This window comes from Rhinatrema bivittatum, chromosome 5 (genome assembly GCF_901001135.1).
Source record: "Rhinatrema bivittatum chromosome 5, aRhiBiv1.1, whole genome shotgun sequence".
Lineage (NCBI taxonomy): Eukaryota > Metazoa > Chordata > Amphibia > Gymnophiona > Rhinatrematidae > Rhinatrema > Rhinatrema bivittatum.
The window spans coordinates 267,945,574-267,971,751 of NC_042619.1; the positions used below are offsets into that span (position 1 = coordinate 267,945,574).

At 47.6% G+C, this 26,178-nt stretch overlaps 1 protein-coding gene across 3 annotated transcripts in view; it reads right to left on the reverse strand.

Moving 5' to 3' along the window:
• Positions 1–492: 492 nt before the first annotated feature.
• C5H2orf42 (chromosome 5 C2orf42 homolog) overlaps positions 493–26,178 on the reverse strand; it is a 40,877-nt gene continuing 15,191 nt past the window's right edge. Inside the window, exons 3-9 of one of the 3 annotated variants that reach the window (XM_029603992.1) lie at positions 13,177–13,293; positions 12,475–12,579; positions 11,838–11,942; positions 3,838–3,945; positions 2,755–2,855; positions 1,901–2,063; positions 493–1,742 (exon numbers count right to left, since the gene is read on the reverse strand). In XM_029603992.1, coding sequence (XP_029459852.1) covers positions 1,528–1,742; positions 1,901–2,063; positions 2,755–2,855; positions 3,838–3,945; positions 11,838–11,942; positions 12,475–12,579; positions 13,177–13,293 — 914 coding nt within the window. In that variant the 3' untranslated portion in view covers positions 493–1,527. Of the gene's footprint in view, positions 1,743–1,900; positions 2,064–2,754; positions 2,856–3,837; positions 3,946–11,837; positions 11,943–12,474; positions 12,580–13,176; positions 13,297–26,178 lie in introns of all 3 variants that reach the window. The other 2 variants (XM_029603991.1, XM_029603993.1) reach the window with 2 other exon arrangements.

Genomic DNA, 26,178 nt, shown 5'->3' on the forward strand with positions numbered 1-26,178 from the left:
AACATTTTTAAGTTCCTTATTCTACTGTTACAGAAGGCAACAGTGCCTAAGATCCAAGATCTGAGATTAGCCTTGAGGCACCTTTCCAACACTGGAGGGATACCCTTGCTCTTACACAATGGCTACATGTCTCCCATGGGGCACATTCATGCTGTGTTCATCCTGGACTCGCATGGTAAAAAACTAGCTCACACGCAGCTTGTGCTTCATGAATCCCACATTAAGCCACCTGGATCTACTACTAAAGTGTGGGACAAAGGAAAAAAAAAAAAAAAAGGTACTGTCTCAATCCCAGGGGATGAGAGGCAGATTAAAAAAAAAAAAAAAGTAGTGGAATATTGCTTTTGGTGCTTAATAAGATCTGTTCTCAGCAACAGGTTTCCCATTTAGCAGAAATAATGTTGTTGGCTCAGAGGATGAGTGTCAGCAAAAGAGGAATTAGACACTAGGAATTATCTTTTGCAGCACATCAAAGTCAAGTGTCAAAGAAAGTACAGAAATAATACATTTAATGTTTTAAAAAAAAATCTTCAGCTGTTTATCTCCCATCTTGCAAAGAACATGAAGTAAAAGAGTGGTATATAAGAAATGGCATACTCAGCATCCAGTTCCAGATGGTGACCACATTCGGAGCCCTTGGATGAAGTACCCAGCAGATCCTAATGGGGAGATCCCATCCCCGGTGCTCACGCCCCTCTCCAGCCAGTAAGAGTAACAGGGTCAAAGACGTTTTTACCCACAGCACGGAAGAAGACTGGTGCTTTCCGTTATATTACCAGAAGCAAAGTTGGGACATTAGCAGAGATCTAACCTAAAGCACAAAACTCAGTTTCCTTACTTAGGGTGTGAAATGGGGTTTTCTTGCATTTTATTGTGTGTGTGGTGATATTTTTTTTCTAGACTGATATCCAGGCATTTAGGATACACCAGCTGTCCAGATGTTTAGCCAGTAAAATATGGCTAAACAGCATTGCCCACAAAGTGGGGTCACCTCCAGAATGCCACCATGGCAATAAAAAAAAAAACAACTTTAAAATTTGTGACTTTAGTCAGCCTGGTATATACTACAGGGCTTATGGGAGGCTATGTTTAATGCAAACTACAAGAGCAAAGTGTTGGCAAACATTCTTGGTTTTCCAATTCGCACTTGCTCGTAACTTCATTTTCTTAACAAACTGGGCTGCCAGAAAACAGACAGGAAGCTACATCAAGAATGGCAGCGCCTCAATTGTCCGGCGGCTTTTCAAGTACTGCCTTGGTTCACATGATGCTGAACAGTGGGATGCCGGTGAGGGCTATGCCCAGCAGCCACTCGGTGTACTATTTACAAAGTAGGCAAGCATGGCCTCCATGCAATGCCCGTGTCCCATTTATCGAAGACTGTTCACACCGGCACAGAACAGAGAGAACCGCTGATAAAATCAGACTGCCACTGGCCAAGAGCAGCCCACTGAAGAACATGGTAGGACGAGCATCCTGAAACTGCACAAGGAGAGGTGGAAGCAACGCCACGGAGTCTGCACGTGCTCAGGGGAAGGTGAGGGTGGTCAGCGGCATGAGTTCCAGGGTGTGCTGAACTTCCAAAGACGCATGCTGCTCTTGGTACTCGCTGGGCTGTTCATTGCTTTGATGGCCATACTCGAATTTGAGCCTTAGTTCGCCAATCTTTGACTGAGGTAAAATGTCTGGGATCCATTCAATCATAAAAGGGGTCAGCTGCTTCTGGTCAGGTGACATGCTGCCTAGAAACCAAGAGCACATGAGATTAGAGAGCGCGCATTATCAAAGCAGCAAGGAGCAGGGGCCTCTGAGACAGCAGACAGAACGGGGCTCTGTTCAGTGGCTGCTATAAATAAGGGGCTCCCAGCGCTCCTGAATTCTGAGCTCTTTAATCACTCACCTACTTTCAGGAAGGTCTTCAGCTCCAAGGGTCGTGCAACAGGCTGCTTCTCCAGTCGACAGTAGGACTCTGCTATGTTCTCAACCTCCACTTTGGGGCTTTTAAAAACTTCATACGTTCCGTCATTTTTCTGGATGAAGCTGCGTGTGACTTCCAAGGGGAGCTAGAAAGAACCAAATCAAGGAACAAAGCATTTTTCCCCCGCAAAGAGAGGAGACAATTACTGCAAGAGTGTGGGAAAAATTAAATACTAACAAAGCGGCAAAGAACTCTTATGTATTTATCTACTGCCATTTGGCCTTTTGGGCTGCTACTAAGGGTAACAGAGAAGTAGTATAGAAACATTTTTAAATAAACATGTTCTCCCCTTACCTAAATGAAGGTACTGACAATGGAAACACTGGTGTAAAGGTGGACATGCTTTAGCAAACACGCAGTGTCGCATTGCTCTTTACACTATGGGTATAAACCCATTAGTCATGCTGTGGAACACTATTCAGTACGGAGGTGGCCCCCTCTCATGTTCTGTTTTGCCTGTGGGACTGAATCAGCCCATGCCTTACCCCAAAGCACAAACCCTGCTGTGTTGGACTCTTATTGGTGGTGCTTCTGCCGTGGCTTGATGATAAACTGCCCTCTTCCCATGCCCTGAGTCACTAGGGTTAGTGGCAATGTCTAGGGTCAAGAGCACCGAACCGTGGGTTCAAATCCTCTCTGTAAGCCTGTAAACCCAACTGCAACTGAGTAACAAAAGTATTCTTCCTTTTCCCCATTACTGTTTGTAGGCCTTCACATTGTCTGTGCTGATGTATCACCCCAGATGTGCTTTTCAAGTGACAAGAAACACTTCTTACCTCTGGAGTGTCAAAGATCTGTTTAACCTGCGAGATATTTGTAATGTGCCAGGTGTACTTGGAAAATGTTCCCAGAGGTAAAGCATCTTTTCGGTCAAAAGCTGAAAGAAATACATCAAAGATAGAAAAAAAATGTAATCCATAGCCATCAACCCCTGTAAATTTTATGCTACAGAGTCTGGCAGGGTTTTTGTACCCTGTAACTAAGATATACTCAAGGGGATGTGGGAAAATAAAGTGTGTTGAGCATGCATAATTAGGGCGACATCTGCTGGTGAAAGAATGGTAATGAAGGCAGCTACCATTATAAATCGATTCCCTTCAATTTCTTGACTAGGTGGAACACCTTGGCAGAGCAGATGCATACGTGTGTCTTCTCTATGTTTACATACCCGGCGCTGTTACAGATTGCTACACTGCTAACTATAAAGCTGAGCAGGAGATAGGGATGGGCCATATGGTCTTTACCTGCCATCATTTATTTATTTATTTATTGTCTTATTAACTGCATGTTTATTAACGGTTCAATATCATACACTATTTGCTTACTTCGATTACTTTGTTCAATGAAAAAACTTCTTTTTTTATTCTGTTCTATGTAAACCGCTAAATGTAGCGAAAGTTACTGTTCCTTGTGAACCGGGGTGATATGTATATTATACAGGAACCTCCGGTATATAAATTATATTAAATAAATAAATAAATAAATAAATCATGTTCTGTTTCTAAAGGTCACTCTAGAAGTGAGATGCCTGGGTCCTGTACATTATCTATGTATTATGATGTTCAGGCCATATCTGCTTATGTCTCTAGCTAGAATGATTTTTTTACTCCGTTATTGCTCGGTGCAGGTGGATTGTGTTGCTCAGGCTATGTGCTGCCAAATCCAGAACTGTTAGCGAAGTGCAGAACCAAAACAGCACAAACCGCAACAATCCATAAACATGCCCTTGTATTTTCAATACCCTATAAAAGCATGTGACGAATTCACTCTGCAGCAGTATTCAGCCCCATCACATTTTAAACCCGCAGCTGCGCTGAGCCTCAAGCCAGCATTGCTTGCCACGCTTAAAGATGACACACCTGTGGTGCAATTTGGGAGTCGTTTCTTTGTGCTTCCAATGGAGATTCTGTGTTGCAAGGCATCAAAAAAGGCCTGAGGAATGTGGAATACCAGTGGCTCTGGCTTGCCTGGAGAACAAAATAAGATTACATTTACGAAGCCTGAAAGGGAATGTGAGGGACGCACAAAACCTTTTAACCTGGCAGTTTCCTCCTGCTCCTTTGTATCTCCAGCTCAATCAGAACCAGGAGTCTTCATGCACAACTACCCGTGGATTTTTCCCCCACTTAATAAATCTCCTCCCCAACATATCTAGTCTGGTTGTTGCTGTGACAGAACCCTGTAATCCTAGGCATTGAATACGGGCCACCAGGGCTCACCCTGAAGCAATAACCATGTCCCCTCCCCCCAGGAGCTGTGAATGCTGCCTCTGCAGTATCCCCAGTCAACCCAGGACTGAAAGACCCAATGTAGGAATGAAACCAGGGACCTTTCTTATAGCTGTGCACAGCACTACCACTGAGCCACCAGGCCTGCCCAAGACACATAACACTTTAATTTTCTCATGCATAGCAGGGATCCACACAACGTGGAGCTAACTCTGTTCTCCAAAACTCAATTTACACTTACAAAAAGGTAATGCATTCTGCTTGTTGTTTGGGTTTGTATTTGCTTAGGTGCAAAATTCAAACCTTGCAACACTTCCAAGGGTGGTGAACAGGAGGCTTTGAAATGCTGCTAAATTACTCCTGAAATCTTGGACTCTTTTCCATCAAAATGATTTACGGAATCTGTGCTCAACTTCTCTGGAGCAATAACAAATTTTCATGCGCAACCTGCATAACTATCTGCAGAATACTTAACAAGCTCAATAACAATTGCCACATCTATGGCCAAAACAAGGGACACAACAGTGCTCAATTGTGCATCTGTCAGAAACCATATGCGTGTTTCCATTGTGTGTGCTACCACATATGAGCAGGGGAACTGTTAGGGAACAAAAAAAAAGAGCAGAATCTGAAAAAGGTCAAATACTGCTCCTAGCCAAATGTAAGTAGCCTCCCCCAGAGGGGGTTAGAGTTCATGCACAGACAGATGAACTCCGGGCACTAAAGGATGCAACTGGTCCATGACAGAATCCCAAGCTTTACAGCAGTGGTTCACAGCAGGGGTGTCAGGACACACTGCTGTGTCCCGAGGTCCTGGGAAGTGTGTCTCAGGGCCAACGGATGGCTGCCTCCTTATTAGTCCGGGTGGGAGTTAGTTGACGTCTCTTACATTGGGCCTGATAGGAGGCTACTCTCACTTCCTTCTGGCCCAGTGGGAGGCTGTTTCCTCCTTCACCCAGATCAGAGCCAGACATTGCCAGCTCCTGCTATTCTAGGCCTGATGGGAAGGAAAATTGGTTCTTACCTGCTAATTTCCTTTCCTGTAGTACCATGGATCAGTCCAGGACAGCTGGGTTTTGCCTCCCCTCCAGCAGATGGAGACAGAAAAAGACTTTGCGGACTCTGTCCTATACCCCTGAGCAGCCACCTAGTGTCTGTCAGTATTATACTGTACCCAAGCAGAAATTATATAAACCATAATGGCAACCAGAAAACCACTTCCCCCTGAAGAGCAGAGGAAATGAAAACACCTGAAACTTCATGAATGAATGAAAACATGCCCAATCCTTTCCCTAAAAGGGGGGGCATTCAGTAAAAACTGGCAGAAAAATTGATCAGCTACCGGCCGAGCGGACTCTCCATTCCCCCCCCCCCCCCCCCCCGGGTGGGCGTGTGGACTGATCCGTGGTACTACAGGAACGAACATTAGCAGGTAAGAACCAATTTTCCTTTCCCTGTACGTACCCGGATCAGTCCAGGACAGCTGGGATGTACCAAAGCTTTCCTAATCAGGGTGGGACTGAGAGAGTCCCGCTCGGAGTACACTGGCTCCAAAAGAACCAGGCTCTGGGGCCTGGACATCCAGTCAATGTCTGGCAAAGGTATGCGGAGACTGCCAGGTAGCAGCCCTGCAAATTTCCTGTGGCGACACCTGCTTTCTGCCCAAGAAACCACCTGTGACCGAGTAGAGTGAGCCTTAAGACCAGACGGAATCAGGTGACCCTGAACCAGGTAAGCCGACACTATAGCCTCCTTCAACCAGCGGTGGCTCTGGAAGCCTTCTGCCCCTATCTGGGTCCACTCCACTGCACGAAAAGATGATCCTAGAGCTGGAAACTGTTGGTCACCTCCAACTTTCTTCACGTCCAACTTCCGCAAATCCTTAGACTCTGCAGAGGAAGAATTTAAACCTGCGAATGAAGGGAGTTCCACGCACTGGTTCAAATGAAAAGAGGATACGACCTTTGGAAGAAAGGAGGGAACTGTTCTCAAGGAATCTCCTGCGTCAGAGATTCTCAAGAAAGGTTCCCTGCAGGACAAGGCCTGTAGTTCGGACACCTGCCTCTCGGATGATATAGCCACCAGAAAAACTGTCTTCTTCAAGGTCAGATCCTTCAGTGTCACTCGCTTCAAAGGCTCAAAAGGGGCATTACAAAGAGCCCACAGCACCAAATTCAACTTCCATCAGGTACAAGGGCTCTTAACAGGAGGATGTAGATGCTTAGCTCCTCTTAAAAAATGTGCCACTTCCAGATGAGAGGCTAAAGCAACCCCTTGCACCTTTCCTAAAAAACACCCAAGGGCTGCCACCTGCACCCGCAGAGAACTGAAGGCCAATTCTTTGGCTAAGTCTGCCTGTAAGACATCCAGGACCTCTGGAATTGACGCCCTGGACGGCTGTACGTGGTGGTCTATGCACCAGGACTCAAACACTCCCCAAACTCTAATGCCATAGAGGTAGACGTTTTACAGGAACATAAGAGCGTGGTCACCACCACATTCGAGTAACCCTTACTTCTCAACCTACGCCTTTCATAAGCCATGCTGCTAGACAAAAGTGATCTGCCTCTGCGAAATAAACGGGGCCCTGACGCAATAGAGTCAGAAACAGACAAAACCTCAGGAGGACAGTCTACCACCAGATTCAAGAGGTTCACAAACCACAGGTGCCTCGGCCACTCCGGAGCCACCAGAATCACTCTACCTGCGTGCCCCTCGATGCGGCGTAGAACCTTTCCGACCAATGGCCACGGTGGGAAGACATACAACAGAATGTCCTTTGGCCAGGGTAGGACCAACGCGTCTACCCCCAGTTCCCTCCACCTGCTGAAGAACCGGGGAGCTTTGGTATTGTCGTACATCGCCATCAGGTCCATGGTCGGTCTGAACCACCATGCGCACAGAAGATGAAAGGCATCGGATAGTTCCCACTCCCCGGATCCAACTGGTGCCGGCTGAGGAAATCTGCCTGGACATTGTCCACTCTGGCTATGTGAGAGGCAGCTATCTGGTAAAGATGTTGCTCCGCCCAGTGTATCAAGAGCCAAGCCTCTGTCGCCACTGGATGGCTCCTGGTTCCACCCTGACGATTGATGTAGGCCACCGTTGTCACATTATCGGAGAGCACCCTCACCGACCTGCCCTCCACCAGCGGAAGGAGGGCCTGGAGCGCTAACCGCACAGCCTTGGTCTCCAAGCAATTGATGGACAAGGAGGCCTCCGTCCTGGTCCATTGGTCTTGGACTGCCGTATCCCGACAAACTGCTCCCCACCGGGAGAGACTGGCGTTGGTGGTCACCACGACCCAACAGGGAATCTCCAAATCCACCCCCTGGCGCAAATTGTGCTACGAAAGCCACCACAGAAGACTGGAACGTGCCCCCGTCCGTCAGGGGCAGGACAAGATGGAAACGCTGCGAGAGGGGATTCCATCAGGAGAGCAAGGCTGATTGAAGAGGACGCATACGTGCAAAGGCCCAAGGTACCAGATCGATCGTTGAAGCCATTGAGCCCAGGACCTGCAAGTAATCCTAGACCCTGGGTCGAGGTAGAGAGCGCAAGGACTCCACCTATGACACAAGCTTGGAAATCCTCTCTTCCATCAGAAAAACCTTTCTCAAGGCCATGTCGAAGTGAGCCCCCAGAATCTCCAAAGTCTGGGAGGGAATCAGATGACTCTTCTCGGGGTTGACCACCCATCCCAACGAGTCCAACATCCAGAGCACCTGCGGTTCTGCATAGGCTTTCTGATTTTGCTTGAATTAGCCAATCGTCCAGATAGGGATGCACCAGTATCCCTTCCCGTTGCAAGGCAGCCGCAACCACAACCATCACCTTGGTGAAAACCCGGAGCGCTGTTGCGAGCCTCGAATGGAAGAGCGTAAAATTGGAAAAGGTACCCGAGGATCGCAAACCACAGACATTTCTGATGGTCCGAGCGTATCAGGATGTACAGATATGCTTCCATTAGGTCCAGCGACGCCAAAAACTCTCCCTTGTGCACCGATGCTATGACAGAGCGAAGAGTTTCCATCTGAAAACGGGGTACCTTCAAGGTGCAATTCACCCGCTTCAAATCGAGGATGGGTACCCTCCTTCTTTGGTACCACAAAGTAGATGGAGTAGCGCCCACGCCTTAGCTGCCCTTCGGGCACTGGAACTATGGTACCCAGATCCTGCAGGCACTGTAGAGTGTCTCACACCGCCCTTCACTTTAGGTGGTACGTGCAAGGGGACACTATGTAATGCTCCTTGACCGGCCGGGCAAAATCTAAGGCAGAGCCGTGTTCTGTGATGCTTAGGACCCATTGGTCGGAGGTCAATTTGGTCCACTCCTCCCGGAAAAGTGATAACCTTCCCCCAATTCTTGGCACGGAAGGGTGGACCGGCCTCACTTTGTTGCGCGGTCTTGGAGCCCCCATGGGACTGCGGAGCACTGTCTCTGGCATGTCAGCGACCCCGAAAGGACTGGTTCCAAGAAGCCTGATGGCCAGTGCCCTGGCGAAATGATGACCCGGTGGATCTTGAAAAGCGGAAATGACGATTTCTCCGAAATCTCGCCCGCTGAGGAAAGGAACCTTTGGATCAAAGCCTATCCTCCAGCAACCTGTGGACTTTGTTCTCTCCCAGAGACTTTATCAAGTCCTCCAGCTGTTGCCCACAGAGGAGCTTCCCTTTAAATGGTAAAGAACTCAGCTGCACTTTGGAGCACCCATCAGCCGACCGGTTTCGGAGCCAGAGGAGCCTGCGGGCGGAAACTGCAGAAGATCATACAGGGCATCCTTGCTATACGCCACCGCCACCTCCAGACGGCTAGCACGCAGCGCTACCGCGTTCGAGAGGGAAGCTTCCACCTGCCAATCCTGAACCCAGCGGAGACCAGCCCTCTGCACAAAACTGCTACACATAGCTGCCCGGACCCCGAGGGCCGAAACCTCAGAAGTTTTCTTCAGCTGCAGCTCCAGCTTGCGGTCCTGCAAGTCTTTCAACGCAGTGGCCCCCGTGATGGGAATGGTGATCTTTTTCGTGACCGCGGAAATCACAGCATCCACCTTAGGAACTCTGAGCAGATCCAAAGTTTCCTCCGGAAGCGGATACAATTTGTCCATAGCTCGACCCACCTTCAAGCCAAGGTCTGGAGTGTCCCACTCAAACAAAAGATCCGTGACCGACATATGAAAAAGAAAGGATCGAGCCGGACCCCGGAGGCCCACCATGACCGTATCCATAGCTCCAAATCTGGAATCCTCAGGCGGAACTTCAATACCGAGCTCATCCAGAATGACTGGTATCACGGTCCCAATTCGTCCCTATGGAACAGTCGCACCACCTTTGGATCATCGCCCTCCACCACCGGGACCCCATCCAGTTTGGCCGGCTGAGGATGAAGATCCGGATCCTGTCCGTCACCTGGAGCTGGTGGAGGAGACTGATCCTCATCTAATGTGTCCGTCTGAGAAGTCTCCGCCGGATGGGACCGAGACCGGAGAGAGCGCTTTGCTTTGGTATCATCTCTGCCACCGGATGACCTGGAGCGTTTGCGTGAAGAGGACCCTCTCCCCGCGCCCGATGTCGACGAGGGTGCCCGAGGCAACTTAGCACGTGATCTCTTCTCTGCTTTGCGGGACTTGAAGAACCTTTGCAGCAGTCTGACAAATTCGGAGAACAAGGAAGAAGACCCATCCGAATCTTTGTCCTGCTCCTCCTCCGAGGAATCCTACTGCTCATCCGGAACTGTGCCCCCACCAGGGGCAACCGGCCTCGGGGAAAGTGGTGGGGGAGAGGGCTCCTCTCCTAGAGCCGCCAGCACTGCTCGCTCCTGATCCCTCATGGTTTGCAGCAGAGCCTCCGACCCTGCACTAAGCAGGAAGGGATCCGAGCCTTGCCTCCTCCGATCGGGCCTCTCAAGCTCCCAACGTGGCCTGGTGCTGTCCCTGTCAGCCTTGTGCTGATTTCTCTGCGATGGGCCTTGCAGGTCACGCCACAAGACATATCCCTGGCCTTGATTTAATCGGTACCTGAAAAAAGAACCACGGCGACTGAGGCGATTTCCCGGTCAAAAAACAGGCTGGGAAAGTGATGAAAAACGGCGAAAAAGCAGCAAAAACGGAGCAAACACTAGGCCGGAACACCCAAAACAAGAAAATACAACTTTTAAATTTTATACCTGGTCGGGATGGGTCCCACTGAGGGTGAGTGAGCCGGGACCCCCGGTATCGCCGTCAGCCGCGGCAGTTTCAGGGTCACCAACCCTCTGCTCTCCAGCCTCAAATACCAGGGGGGATGGCCCCACCAGGACCTGCCGACCCCCTGGGAGACTAAATGCTACAATCTCTGTGAACTTTTTTTTTTTTAAACTAATTTAAAGATAAAGGGACAGTAACCTAAACCTTCCTCTGAAAAATACCTGTGCTAACCAAACCAAAATCAGAGAAATTTAAAACACCAGACACTAGGCTTTGCACCTCCACCATCTGCTGGAGACAGAACAATACTGACAGACACTAGGTGGCACCTCAGGGGTATAGGACAGAGTCCGCAAAGTCTTTTTCTGTCTCCATCTGCTGGAGGGGAGGCAAAACCCAGCTGTCCTGGACTGATCCGGGTACGTACAGGGAACACAAATGTTATCTTCCCCTGCTGAGTGTGGGAGTGATGTTGCTGCTGATCTCTCCACCCCGTGGAGGGTGGAACGGAGCGGGAGTGTGGTGGCTGCTGAGCAGGGATATGAGTGTGAGCGGATGATTGAAAGGGAGTCAAAGGGAAAAGTGAAGGATGATGGAGGCATGGAAGGGGAGTGACAGGGTGCAAGAGCCATAATCTGTCAGTTTTGGGAATGTGCATTTCTTCTATCTTTGTACTTTGCTTAGTGTAGGAGGATATGTATTTCTGTTTCTAGCTCTCCAGTTTTGCACTGCATGCAGAGTGGCTTTTTGAGGTTTCCATTCCAGTTTCTGTCTCCACATTTGTAACTTGTGGTCTCTTACTCTGTATTTGGTGAAGGTGGGATCTGTATGTGTGACTAAGGTGAGGAATTTTACTAGTAGGTAGGGATTTGTATCAATCTTCTCTGTTATATTTTCTCATTCTCAATAGGACATGCATTGGTGCTGCACTGCTGCCTTTTCATAGGAAGGGCTATTGCTGTTTGAGTTCTTGGAATTAGTATTGCACTGGTATGGAAGGTTTGTTTCTATTTTTCAGGTTTTGTATTTTACAATGTGCCTGGTAGTAAGGGAGTTTGTGTTTCTGTTACTGAGATAGCACCAGAATCAGAATATCTTTTTTATATAGCGAGTTGCATTTGAAATATCCTCGTTCTGCTCTGCATCCATTGTTTGGCAGGTGGGGAGCAGGTATGGGTTCCTGTGGATGCAGAGTTTATGTTTTCATTGAGTCCCGTGATATTGAAGTGTTCAATGTGTCACGCCTGCAAGCATTATCTGCCAGGTGCGTCCCAATAGGAAAAAGGTTGAGAACCACTGCTCTAGAAGGCCAAACCACCAGAAGGACACGGTTATGTCTACAATTTCTTAATGCTGTCATACAAGAGAACACAGGTTGACATTTTTTTGCTAAACAGAATCATGATGGCAGTCTGGTACTTAAATGTTTCTAAAACTCATACTTACCATCAAACTGGTAATGCATGGTTTGGTGGATGCGCTCTGTGACACTTGCTAGCCATTCCTGGAAGGTTAAAGATACCTGCGACTCATCCATCTGTGTGATGAAGGCTAAGATAAGAGTAAACCCAGCTCAAATTACTAGGATAAACATTTTAGTAACATGCTTGATGGTGCTACAATGTCAGGTCAGTTGGATTTCCAGTAACAAAGAAAACAAGAACAAAAAAAAAAAGTTGTGCTTTAAACTTTTTCCTTTTTTTTCTCCCTCCTTCCTGTGAATCTGCATGGACTGTCACACTGGTCAGAGGAAGATTCCTCTGCTGACCAAAACATTGAGCAGGGACTTGCCTACTTTTCTGGCTGAATCTTTCCTGGCCTGATGGGATGGGGGGAGGTTACGCAAGGGACACTGCTAGCAGCCGTTCCCAAGGAGGCCCAAATTCCTTGCTTCCGTGCTGGGCCGGGCCTGACAGATCTCCTGCGCTGCTCTGCACGGCACAGCTGCCAGCTCTGCAAGCTTCCTTTTCAAAGGGGCTGCTGGAGGAGGAATGGCTTTCCAGCTGTGCTCCACTACGTGCGGGTAAACAGGAAAAGCTTCAGCACAGAGAATCATATAAATGATGCCCGCTGTAGGACTTACTTTGCCTTTTCAGGGAAGAAGCACCAGCAGGGTTTTTCACAGCACTTTTCCTCGAATGACTGTTCACTGGTTCTTGAGCTAGCAACGTCGTGTGTTTTTGAGCACCTTTAAGGAAAATTCAGTTTTACAATCAACAACCTATTTCAGCCTAGAAACATGACAGCAGATAAAGACCATACGGCCCAGCCACACAACGGCGGAGCTCTACAATCCTTACCACTTCCCTCAGAGACCCCTGTACTTGTCCTAACTTTTCCTGAATTGCTTACTTGCTTTGCATCGGGTTACACAGAATCAACTAGTTAAAATGCTCTGTACTGTGAAGGACTGGCCTTAGCTTAGGAACCAGTGACCACTAAACTCTTCCAGTGGCTAGGCAGAAATGTCCACATGTCCCGTTTTAACTGATGCCAGAATGAACCATGCCAAAACCAAGGCTAACTATGTGGGGCTTTAGGATTGCTTAGTATCAGTACTTCCTACTCTGTGGGTTGTGCACTATTACAATGGTGGTCTTTAAATCCAGGGACCAACTTTTCCTTTCAGAGACTCATGACAGCAAAGCTAAGCAAGACCTACCCTGAGCAAAGCGGCATTTCTTTTTAACAAATCTTAAAAGCATGCAGAGTTCTGGGCACTAACATAATTGTAACAAATCCTCCATGCACTGCATTCCTTACAATAGTTATAAACTTCTCTCACCAGATGTTTCCCCCTTTGCCATCTTCTTCTTCTTTGGCTTGGCGGCAGTGGGCTCAGCGGCCTGCACGATGGATTCTGGGTAGCAAATTAATGCTGGAACGGGAACCTCCTCCTTAACTGCTGCAAGACAAAGATTTTCCTTCTTTAGGATCTCTGGCGCTGTTGGAAGGCGACAGTCGAGGTCAGGAGGTAACTCAAGTTTTCCTATATACTGAAGTTCAACAGCTAGGCCCTAAATCTGCCGCGAGGATGGCAAATAACCGGCTCAGGGGGCGCACACATGGATTAGCAGTTATGAAAGGTTTACGGCATCCAATAATAGTTTAATCTGGCGAGGTTAAATAGACGATGAGATAGAAGGCCACTCAGAATTCCCAAAGGGAAAGCTGACGCCAGCTCACAGCCAAGGCAGCAGTTAGTATAAACCACTGACTGAAAATATGAAAAATGTTGAAATACCGACGGTTTGGTGAAACTTAACTAGGTGGGTCAATTCGTCTCTATCTGCTGTTATCTACTATTTCAAGCAAATTCAAAGAAAAACCCAGGAAAGGAGATGTTGTATTGAGCTAATTCAGATTATTTTGTCTAGTGTAAGAATGAGTAATTAGCCCCCTTAATCTGTCCAAATTAGGGTACATTTATCATGCATGTAAATAAATTTAACAACCAGGAAGAAGACGCTTTGCAGTTCTAGAACAATTCTATATAGATTTATTTTAAGTAGTATTTTTTTTGGATGGCTTTATGTTTTTAGTCACGAATGTCTAAGCTGTGATTGTTAGATGTTCTAATAATATTTTTTTTGTATTGAATTTTGATTTTTCTTAATTCTTTTCCATAAAATAGACATTTCAATGCTGAAACAAGGCTGTGTCTGAGTTTAATAAAGGGTTTGTTTTGAAATGTATTATTTTTAATTTTCTTCAATTTTGATGTTTGTGCACAGAGATTAATACAAGAATGTAAGAATTGCCATGCTAGGTCAAACCAAGTTCAATTGGGTCCAGCATCCTCTCTCTGACAATGGCTAAAAGGTCACAAGTACCTGGAAGATCCCATAAAGTTGATCTAAATCCTAGTACTCGATCCCAGGGAGAGCAATAGCTTTCTTTAGCCTACTTGGCTAATAATGCATCATGGATTTTTCTTCCAGGAACTTGTCTAAATCTCTTTTAAACCCTGCTATGGTAGTTACTTTGATCATGTCCTCTGGCTACAAATTCCAGAGCTTGATAATGCACTGACTGAAAAAATATAACTGGAGCAACCGAGTCACCCCCTGGACCCTCCCCTCCATAAATAAGCAACAATCATCACGCTACAAACAGGGTTTGGATGTAAATGGCCACAGCCTAACATGGAAATCTAATTGGGTACAGATCTGTTTCGTCTACCCTACATTCCTCTAGAAAGCTGCCTCCAGAACTGCATCTTTGCGACTGCTCCAGCGGATCGCCCAAGGTCACACTTCACTCATGGTCATTGACAATGGTATCACCTCTGAGGGGCCACATTGGTAAACTGCCACACTGCAGGCCTACGAGCACTCCTCACACGGTCTGCATTCCTATTGGCGTTTGTCATCAAGGCCCAGTCCCCAGGCCTAATATCATCACTGGTCTTTATCGATGAGATGGCCCTAGCCCCCTTTCTATTCTTTGGCACCTTCTCTACTACCTGATGCTGCCCTTTCTTCCCCTCTCTATTATTGGTCTCAGTCACTCAACCCGGCACGACAGGGATAACATACGTTTTCAAAGTAACAGGGATAACAATACAATACATATCACACCTGTCTACCCAGGTTAAGGAGGGGTGGATGGGGGAGAGGAAAAGCCCCAGAGCCGGGAGGAAGGAGAGAGCTGCAGGAGGAAAGAGGGAATGGCAGGAGCCAGCAGGACTTTAAATCTCCCACCAGCCCTGTTTCTCCCCTCTCCCAACCACATCACTGCGTTCCTCCTGCGGTCAATCAGATGGCCCGGCGCCAGCATCGTAGCATGATGACATTATCCTTCCTGCGGTCCTGGATGGCGTGGTACTGAGGAAGAGGTCGCACAACCTCCGTGCCGGCCACACTGGGATGTGCCCAGTGCCATAATGCATTGGGGCTGCCAGTGCTCCTGCTGCCCACCATGCCTGTATCCCCTCCTGCCCCTGGAGGCTGGCAGAAAGGACACGAAATGCCCATTAGCGACACCCATGCAGCCACACTGGGCAGGGGGCCCACCCATCTTTCTCCAATTTCATTTGAAGCAGCTGGTTGTTAGTTTCTTAGCGGGTCCCCTTGGTTTAGTGTTATTTGAAAAAGAAAATAACCATCCTTTATTTACCCATTCTACCCCACTCATGCGTTTATAAACGTCTACCATGAGCCCTCACAGCCGTCTCTTTTCCAAGCGGAAGAGGCTTAACCTGCGTAGCCTCTCATCGTAGGAGAGATATTCCTTTCCCTTTACCATTTTTGTCACCCTCCTCTGTGCCTTTTCTAGGTCTGCTTTGCTTTTCTTGAGAAGGGGCAACTAGAACTGAACACAAGATTCATGGTGCGATTGCACCATGACTTGACACAGAGGCATGTATCTTCCAATTTATTCTCCATTCCTTTTCGGATCATTCCTAACATTCTATTTGCTTTCTTAACCTCTACTGTGCACAGGGCCAAGGATTTCAAATGTGTTGTCCACAAGGACTCCAAGGTCCTTTTCCTGGGTAGTGATTGCCAACACAGAACTCAGCATCGTGTACTTGTAGTTGGGATTTTTTTTAGTTGGTGTCTATTATTTACGATTTTTTGATCAAGAGTAAGCAGCACAGGTGTATATATATATATATATATATATATATATATATATATAAATTAAATTTAATCTGTCCATATTTTGAAATTTTAATAAAACTCCGAAACCGCTTTCGGCAAAAAGGAAGGCACAGTCCGAAGCTCTACCGCCCCCAGAGTCACATACAGAAAAGGCTCACAGCGGTTAGCTCATGTGAAAACAGTTGCTGAGGCTGCTGTTGCACAAATGGCTGATTTATCGTTCCAGTCATCTGAGTCAGGATAATGCTTTGCCCTGCCCAGATCTTACTAGATGGCAGTGCATGAATAAAAAGGGGAAAAGACCACAGTTGATGTTGGCGAGTTGATCCTTCAGATAAGCCTGCAGATCATGATTGTGTTCAGTTCTGCTGGTCCAGTATGTTGCTTGCGTGAGGATGGGAGAAGGCTAGAAGCAGCACTGGTGCTGGGAAGATAATACTTGCATTTGTATGTGCACTGACTTCGTAATGCTTTATGAAACTTGACCTTAATTGGCCTCAAGTAAACCAAAATTTTCCCTTTTCCTTTCCTTCATTTTATGCAGTTGTGATGGTTCTATATTCTATTTCTAAAATGGAATGGTTCCACTTGCTATGAAAGAATTATTTTATTTTATTTTTATGTATGTGAATTATGTTTATGTTATATACTTAAATTTGTTTTATTATGTATGTAAACTTGTAAACCGTCAAGACGGACACGTGCGGTATATAAAAAACTTTTAAATAAATAAATAAAAATAAATTTGGATAACATGGACCCAAATAGCTGTGTTCCCTTTTTTCTTTATGTATAAAAGGCTGTATCTGTTTATACGTGGTATGACAGATTTTGGCGGGTGGTTTCATTCCTCCATGGGAGTTAGGTCTGTTTTGGAGCATGTTTTACAGGTCCTGGTTTGGGGGAATGGGAATGGTTGTGGGTTTGTGATGCGGGGATTTTCTATGCCTTGTTGTTAAATGTGCTGAGTAACTGGTTGGAAGGCCAGGTGATAATAGGGGGCCACTTCAATTTGATAATTTCACTCCTCATAGATAAATATACAGTGTTAGGTTTGTCTTCCAAAATGCCCTGTGAGAAGCTGAAATATTTGATTTCTGCTTTGGGCTTAGTGGCTGGTTGGAGGGTATTATATATAACAGCCTGTGACTATGTTTTGGGTTTTTTTCTCCTAAACCTCACAAGTTTTATAGGTGAATTGATTTTTTTTCTCTAGTTGGAAAATCTTTTCTTTCTTGAGTAGCGCATGCTTACTCTAGAAATATGAGATGGTCTGACCATGCTCCCATTTGAACTGACTGTCCTTATAGACAGCAAGACATTTGGAGATGGTTTGGGAGGGTGAATGATAGTTTACTGAAGGAGGAGCATCAGGAGTAGCACAGTGGTCAGAGCAGTGGGCTGTGAACCAGGGAAGCCTTGTGACTTTGGGCAAGTCACTTCACCCTCCATTGCTCTCTGGGGACAGGCAAATACCTACAGTAACCTGAATGGAATCTGCTTTGATGTGTTTGAAAGGCGAAATGTACATTGAATAAATAAACAGATGAAGGGATTTGTGGATCTGTAGAGAATGTAGTTTAATAATAACGATATCAGTCCCCAGATGGTATGGGATAGCTTTAAAACAGCCATTAGGGGTAAATGCATAGGATGGTGGGCCAAGAAAAAGCCGGGGTTTAATTCCAGAATATATTCATTCACTGGAACAACTGCCTAAGAAAAGCAGTGAGCCTTCAATTTTACATACTTTGGAGGCTAAAAGATGTCATCCACATAAAGAGATTTAAGTTTACATCACTTACAAATTTATAGGGAAATTTACTAAGCCGCGAGTAAGGCATTTAATGCCTTACTCGCTCCCCCCAGATCTAAGACTCGAACCCAGTCATCAAGAATTCAAAAAAAGACTGAAGACCTGGCTTTTCCAACAAGCCTTCCCAGACTCTTAGTTCTACTCAGACAGAAAAACATCCTAAATATGAGGTATCCCCAAATTTTGGACACCGCACCAAGTCCTACTATCAGGACCCTGCAACTGCACAACAATCTTTGAGTCCAAAAGCTCATCACATTTTATTGTATCTATTTTGCAGCGTTAATATGTCAACATTTCTACGTTAAATAGTTAAACTGTATTTATAATATTTATAATATTTATATTTATTTATTACTATGTTAAACTATAATATTTATTTATTACTATGTTAAATTAACATACAGTTATATTGTTCCATCTGTTCTACAGTTCTATGTAAAGCCAATTATATCGTTCTAACTGTTCTACGGTTTTATGTAAAGCCCCTCTCTCTGTGGGGCAGTTTATCGTTTTATGTAAACCGGAATGATTTGTAGTTCTTACAAGAATTTCGGTATATAAAAATTAAAAAAAAAAAAAATATATATATATATATATATAATGTGCCTTAAGCACATTGTATCACGCGATATCTTTAATGTATTCCCCCCCTATAGAAATAAGCTGCTTGGCATGCATAAAAGTGCTTAATGCATGCAAAGCAGCTCATGCATAGGCAATTCAATGTAAATAACAGCTGACTTAGAAAAAAAAAAAATCAGCCCAGTTATTTTATCACATTTGAGGGAGGTGTAGTCACATTCCTAGGGGAGCATTGAAAGATAGCAAGAGTCCCCGATGGTCCCACAGGAAAATTTAAAGGGCCAAGCAGCCCAAACCCCCCCCCCCCCCAAACCTTTTAAAACATGCCCATAGGTCTGTGAAGCTCCCTGCCTGCCCCTCCCCAGCCACATCTAGAGATGGCAGTGACCCCCCAGAAGAAAAAAAGTGTTTATACTGTGGGACGGCAGCCCGACCCCTTCCCTAACCCCTCCCCTGGTATCAATAAAGTATCCCCCCCAGCAGCTGTCACCCCCTTCCTCTCCTTCCCCTCTCCTCCCAGTTTCAAATAGTCAACCATTCCCAGGGTCTAGTGTCCCCCCCCAAGTCTCTCCCCCCACTCCCCTGCAACACAAAAAGCACCCGGTAGTCTGGGTGGGGGCATCTCGACCCTCAAACCCCCCCCCCCACCACCTCCTCCCCTCCACCTTTCAAAAAGATTGCTGGTAGCTAATGGGGGCCTAAAGGGCCCCCATGCTCCAAGTCCAGTGAACACCATTTTCCAAAATAATGTCAACCTGACCTTACCCCTATTACATGGCCGAGATCCAGTCCCCAGACTCTGCTCCATCACGTGACGGGGCAAGGTTAGGTCAATGCCATTTTGGTGTCAACCAGGCAGAGAGGAAGGGGAAGCTAGGGGCCCCCACTAGACCCCAGGAATAATTGACTATTTAGAAACGAGTATGTGGGGGCTGCTGGGAGATGTCTTTTCAAAGGATGGTTGAAGTCATTGGGTATTACTTTATTGATACCAGGGGAAGGGTTAGAGAAAGACAGGCCACTGCCATGTGGTTTAAACAATTTTGTTTTCTGCTGGGAGTCAGTACCGCCTCTACAGGTAATGGGCGGGGTCTCCATAGACCCCCTGGTTGTGATTTGAGAGGTTTAGTGGGGGAGAGGAGTCATTTTAGGTCCTCGGGTCCTTTAACACAGTAGTGATCCTATCCGAGGTGGGCCGCCATCATGCAGAGAGGACCTCATTTCGGGGAACATTTTCTTGTCACGCTTCTCCCATGATAAACTGCTGTGAACATCGCAATATTTTGTTGGGAAGGGGCAAACTATTGTGGGACCACCCCTCCACAATGATTTGCGCCTCCCACAATGAAACATCACGGCTTGAGAAATCTCCCTATAAATTTGTTTAGACAGTCCTAGTCTGAGTACTGGAATAAGGCAAGTCGACTCTTGGCTTTGAAAATTAAGGGCTAAGCAATGTAGAATTATATTCTGCATATTATGGGTATTACAGGAACTTCTTTGTTCAATAATAGTAAGATTAGAGACCATTTCATTCAATTTTACCAGGATCTTTACAGGATTTAATGTCTCCATTAAGGATGATCTCATTTCAAAAAATAAAACAAATGATAAACCTTTTTAAAACTCCAATAGTTAACTCGTCTCTACTGACACTAATAATTATTACGAACAGACAAAAGGAAAATTGGTTCTTACCTGCTAATTTTCGTTCCTATAGTACCACAGATCAGTCCAGACCGTGGGTTGAGCCTCCTGCCCAGCAGATGGAGACAGACCAAAACTGAAAGGGTATTCCATGCATCCCTTCAGTATAAAGTACTTTCAAAGCAAATATAACTCCCCAAAGATCAAGCAAGTAACAAGAAAACTAAGAAATTGAAAGGATTGAACCATAGAACAATTGAATCATTGAAATAATTCTGTATGAACGCTCTTGCAAAAAGATTTATTCTCATTATCATCTGTGAGATGCTTCCGGTGCCTTTAATAATAATAAGATATTCCAGGTATTTTGGAAACCTTTAAAGGAAGGAAAAAGCTTTGAGCGGATGGAACAGATCTAGTATGGGAGGGCGTCTGGACTGATCCATGGTACTACAGGAACGAAAATTAGCAAGTAAGAACCAATTTTCCTTTCCCTGTACGTACCCAGATCAGTCCAGACCATGGGATGTACCAAAGCTTACCTAAACAGGGTAGGACAGAGACAGTCCCGCTCGAAGAACCTGCCGCCCGAAGGAGCCAAAAACTGGAGCCTGTACATCCAGCCGGTAATGACGAGCAAAAGTATGCAGAGATTTCCAAGTGGCTGCCCTACATATTTCCTGCGGGGAGACTGATTAGCTCTCCACCCAAGAATTGGCTTGAGAACACAAGGAGTGGGCCTTTAGGCCTTCCGGAACCGGTCGGCCCTTAAAGATGTAGGCCGACGCAATAGCCTCCTTTAGCCACCGTGCAATAGTGGTCTTTGAAGCCTTATTTCCCTTATTTGGGCCAGTCCACAGGACGAACAAGTGATCCGAAACCCGGAACTCATTCATAACCTACAGATACCGGAACAGAACCTGCTTCACATCCAGGCGACGCAGACCACCCTCCGAAGTGCTTGCAATGTCTTTAGACGAAAAAGCCAGGAGTTCTACTGAATGATTGACATGGAAAGAAGACATGACTTTTGGCAAGAAAGAGGGTACCATCTTGAGCGAGACCCCTGAATCAGAAAAACATAGAAAAGGCTCCCTGCATGACAAAGCTTGGAGCTCAGAAACTCTTCTGGCAGAACAAATGGAGACCAGGAAGACTGTTTTGAGAGTCAAATCCTTAAGAGTAGCCCTCCAAAATGGTTCGAAGGGAGCATCGCAGAGAACCCGAAGGACTAAGTTAAGACTTCACGAAGGACAAGTGGATGAGCCGCCACAGAGTAACCATCAATGTTGCCCAAGAGGGAGCCGAGAGCGGAGACCTGCACCCGCAAGGAACTGAAAGACAAACCCTTGGAGAGACCATTCTGGAGGAATGAAAGAACCTGGGAAACCGGAGCCTTACGGGCCGAGACTCCCGAAGCGGCACACGCATTCTCAAATACCTTCCATACCTGGACATAAGCGAGAGAGGTAGCCGGCTTTCAAAAGAGTGGATATAACTTCTTACTTATATCCCTCCTTTCTCAACCTCCACCGTTCAAAAGCCAAACCGCTAGACAAAAGCGATCCGCCTGATCGAAAAATACGAGACCCTGCCGAAGAAGATGGAGGAGATGACCGAGGCAGAGAGGGCCGTCCGTTACGAGGTTTACCAGATCTGCGAACCACGATCTGCGAGGCCACTCTGGAGCCACTAGAATGGCAGGACCCTGTTGGAGCTCAATTCTTCTGAGCACTTTGCCCACCAGTGGCCAAGGAGGGAACATGTATAGGAGAACGTCTTGAGGCCAGGGAAGGACCAGCGCATCCACTCTTTCCGCGCAATGTTCCCTTCTACGGCTGAAGAACCGGGAAGCTTTCGCATTGCTCAGTGTGGCCATCAGATCCAGGTGTGGAGGACCCCACCTGCGGACAATCAGATCCATCACCTTGTCTGACAATTCTCACTCGCCAGGATCTAACCGCTGGCGACTGAGGAAATCGGCTTGAACAGTCTCTTTCCCCGCGATGTGGGACGCTGCTAGGTGCTCTAGGTGACACTCCGCCCAATCGAAGAGCTTGCTGGCTTCCAGAACTACCAGGCGACTCCTGGTGCCTCCCTATCAATTGATGTAGGCCACCGTGGTGGAGTTGTCCGAGAGGACCCGCACCGCCTTGCGATGGAGTAAGGGAAGGAAGACCTTGAGAGCCAGGCACACTGCTCGAGCCTCCAATCGATTGATGTGCCAGCGAGATTGAACTGGGGACCAGTAGCCCTGAGTGGACTGGGACTGACATACCGCTCCCCAGCCAGAGAGACTGGCATCCGTCGTGACAACGATTCACTGCGGCGTCTGAAGGGACACCCCCTTCAGAAGGTGGGCAGGCGAGAGCCACCATTGCAGCTCGGCGACGGGAGACTCGGATAGCGGTAGAGGCGTCCGAAACTGCTCCAATACCAGCTTCCAGCGGGACAGTAAAGCTCTCTGTAACTGACACATATGCGCAAAAGCCCAAGTGACCAGATCGATAGTGGAGGCCATGGACCCCAAAACCTGGAGATAGTCCCAGGCAGAGGGCAGAGCAAGAGAGAGAAAGGTGCGCACTTGGCCCCTGAGTTTGAGCGCTCACACGTCTGGGAGGAAGACCTTGCCGAGTGTCGAACCGCGCCAGAGGGCACAGCAAGAGAGAGAAAGGTGCACACTTGGCCCCTGAGTTTGAGCGCTCACACGTCTGGGAGGAAGACCTTGCCGAGTGTCGAACTGCGCCCCCAAGAATTCCAGGGTCTGGGAAGGCTGAAGCTTGCTTTTGGGAAAGTTGATTATCCACCCCAGGGAGGTCAGAACAGTCAGGACCCTGCTGACCGCTAGCTTGCAGAGAGACTATGATTTGGCCCGGATGAGCCAGTCGTCCAGGTAAGGGTAGGCCAGTACTCCATCTCGATGAAAAGAGGCCGCCACAACGACCATGACTTTGGTGAAAGTGCGCAGCGCCGTGGCGAGACTGAATGGGAGCGCTGAAAACTGGAAACGTTGGCCCAGTATCTCAAACTGGAGGTACCTTTGATGGTCGGAGTAAATCGGAATGTGTAAGTAGGCCTCCGTCAGGTCGCGCGACGGCAGGAATTCTCCTGAGCGAACTGCCGCTATTACCACCCTCAGGGTTTCCATTTGAAAATGGGGAACCTTGAGAGCCCGGTTGACACGCTTGAGATCCAAGATCGGATGAAAGGAGCCTTCCTTCTTGGGTATGACGAAGTAGATGGAATATTGGCCGGATCCTTGCTCCTGCAGCGGGACTGGGACTATGGCACCCAGTTCCCGTAGTCTGCTCAGGGTCTGATCGACTGCCGGCCTCTTCAGACTTCCGCAGGGGGAGATTAGGTGAAGCTCCGGCAGATCTCGAGCAAATTCTAACACATAGCCTTTTTCTACTACCTCTAGGACCCACTGATCTGTTGTTATCTTGGCCCATTCCTCGAGAAACAGGGACAGCCGTCCACCTAAGTTTAGAGTGGAGGAATGGGCCGGCCATATTTCAATGGGGGGAGGACTTTGTGGCCGAGTGTTGCTGACTACTATCTCGGAAGGGTCGACTTCCTCGAAAGGAATGAGACCAAGATTGGGATCTGGAGGCATTGCCTCTCGGAAAGGAACCCCGAGCTCTACGTTGACCTCTGAAGCGAGTGCAGAAGGGAAAGAAAACCCAAGACTGTTTCGGGCTGTCCTCCAGCAGCTTGTGAACCTTATTTTCACCCAGAGATTTAATAAGCAGCTCTAGGTCCTCACCAAAAATCAACTGACCCTTGAAGGGGAGAGTGCCCAACTGCGCTTTAGAAGAAGCGTCTGCAGACCAATTTCCCAGCCAGAGGAGATGCCTGGCCGAGACAGCAGAAACCATGGCTCTGGCTTGTACTCTCAGAAGATCGTAAAGAGCATCAGCCCCATACACAATCGCGCCCTCTAGCCAAACCGCCTGCTCCGCCTCTGCAAACAGGAGGTCTTGGGTGCGGAGCAATTGCTGAACCCACCTGAGGCTTGCTCGCTGCATGGGACTGCTGTAGATTGTCGCCCGAACTCAGAGGGACAAAACTTCAAAGATGCGCTTTAAATGAAATTCTAACTTACGGTCCTGAACGTCCTTCAAAGCCGTAGCCCCCACCACCGGGATGGTGGTGTGCTTGGTAACTGCCGAGACGGAGGAATCCACCTTAGGCATCTTAAGCATATTCAAGCAATCCTCAGGAAGGGGGTAGAGCTTGTCCATAGCCCTACCCACTCGGAGTCCTGCCTACGGGGACTCCCATTCCCAGAGCAGCATCAGCTTGTGCATGGGATGGAACGGAAATGTACGCGGAGGAGCCCTAAGTCCCGCCACGGCTGGGTCCGCGTTAGGAGGCATTGCGGCCGTGACAGTATCCTCAGGGAGCACCTCGATTCCCAGTTCCTGCAAGATGAAGGGAATGAGTGGTTCCAGCTCCTCCCTTTGAAATATGCGGAGCACTCATGGATCGTCCCCCTCCGGGGGGGTTGGGAAGCAGAGGATCAGCATCTGGATCAGGGACCGACAGTGGCTGCGGAGGATCCGGAGGTGGTGGAACCCCCGGGACCACCCTAACTCTAATGGAACCCTGCTCCTCCACCTCCTTAGGGAGCTGCTGAGGAGAAACACGTGGGGCCTTAGGAGGGGGAAGCACAAGAAGGGGATCCTCCTCCTCCTGCAGACTAGCCAGATAAGACTTGTGCATAAGGAGCACATAGCTCTCTGCTTCAACGGCAGGGGAGAAAGTCTGCATAGCTCTCTGCTTCAACGGCAGGGGAGAAAGTCTGACACTTCAACCATATCCAGCATAGCTCTCTGCTTCAACGGCAGGGGAGAAAGTCTGACACTTCAACCATATCCAGCATAGCTCTCTGCTTCAACGGCAGGGGAGAAAGTCTGACACTTCAACCATATCCAACATAGCTCTCTGCTTCAACGGCAGGGGGAATGAAGAAAAGTGGATCTATATACAGACAACCAACAAGGATTAAATTACATAGTCTGGGTAAACAAATAAGCATGGGTGTAGCTTGCTTATTGCGGCGGTTACTACCCCTAACTAATTAAGCTAGATATTTCACTTAGATGAAGCTCCAACACTGCTCTCTACATTAATGGTGGGGGTGGAAGGGAAATAGAACCAAAAGGTTACTAAGAGCCAAGAGAAACAGATAAGTATGAAAAAAAAAAGTGCGAAACTTGCTGGGCAGACTGGATGGGCTGTTTGGTCTTCTTCTGCCGTCATTTCTATGTTTCTATGAAAAACAAGACTTTGGCTTCCGGGGGGGAGGGGAGGGGTCAGGCACCCCCCTCCGGGGCATGAGAGGGACTCAAATCCAGCAGAAAAATCAAAGAATCAGCCTCACCTTCTCCTTCTAGCCTCGTTTCAATATCTGATGTTGCTTCCAAAATGGCCGGGAACGGCCTGGCCACGCGTTGTGCAGCTTGCCCCCGGGTCGCAGTAGTCGGGGATGCCGAAGAGGGGCCCTCCCCACCCAAACACCCGGAGCAAAGGCTTGTGTGGGAGAGCCTCGCAGCAGGCTCTCCACAAGCACTGCAGACGCTGGAACGCGGCATCAGCAACTTAGGAAAAAAGTGCTGTGAAGAGAAAAAACAGCTGAGCTGAGAAGCTAAGCTGGCCGGTCAGCGGAGGCAGAGCGTGAACGCTGCACGCTGCCGGAGCTGTCCACGGTTCTTAGAAATGTAAATAGGGCTTAATATAAAAATCTTTCCCTTTCTTTTTCTTTAACACAGCAGTACAGGAGAAAGTGTATCCCTCACCGGCCCTATGTGGACAGCTAGTCAAGGGGGATTGACTGGACCATCATATCACCCCAGAAGGTCACCGGGAAAGAAGCTTAGGCTGAAGATTTCAAGGGGCAAAGCCCCCCTAGGACCCTAGCAGAGCGAGGAGGCAGGACTGTCTCCCAGAAAAATACAGAGAATCTTTCAAAAGTAACTTCTTTTTTTTTTAATAGACAATAGATAATACTTGCTTGATCCAGTAAAGAACTGAATAAGATCCCCACAGGGACAAAAGATAAGGAGATAAGAAGGGGAACCGCAGGTTCAGCTGCCTGCATCTGCTGGAGACAGACGAATACTGAAGGGAT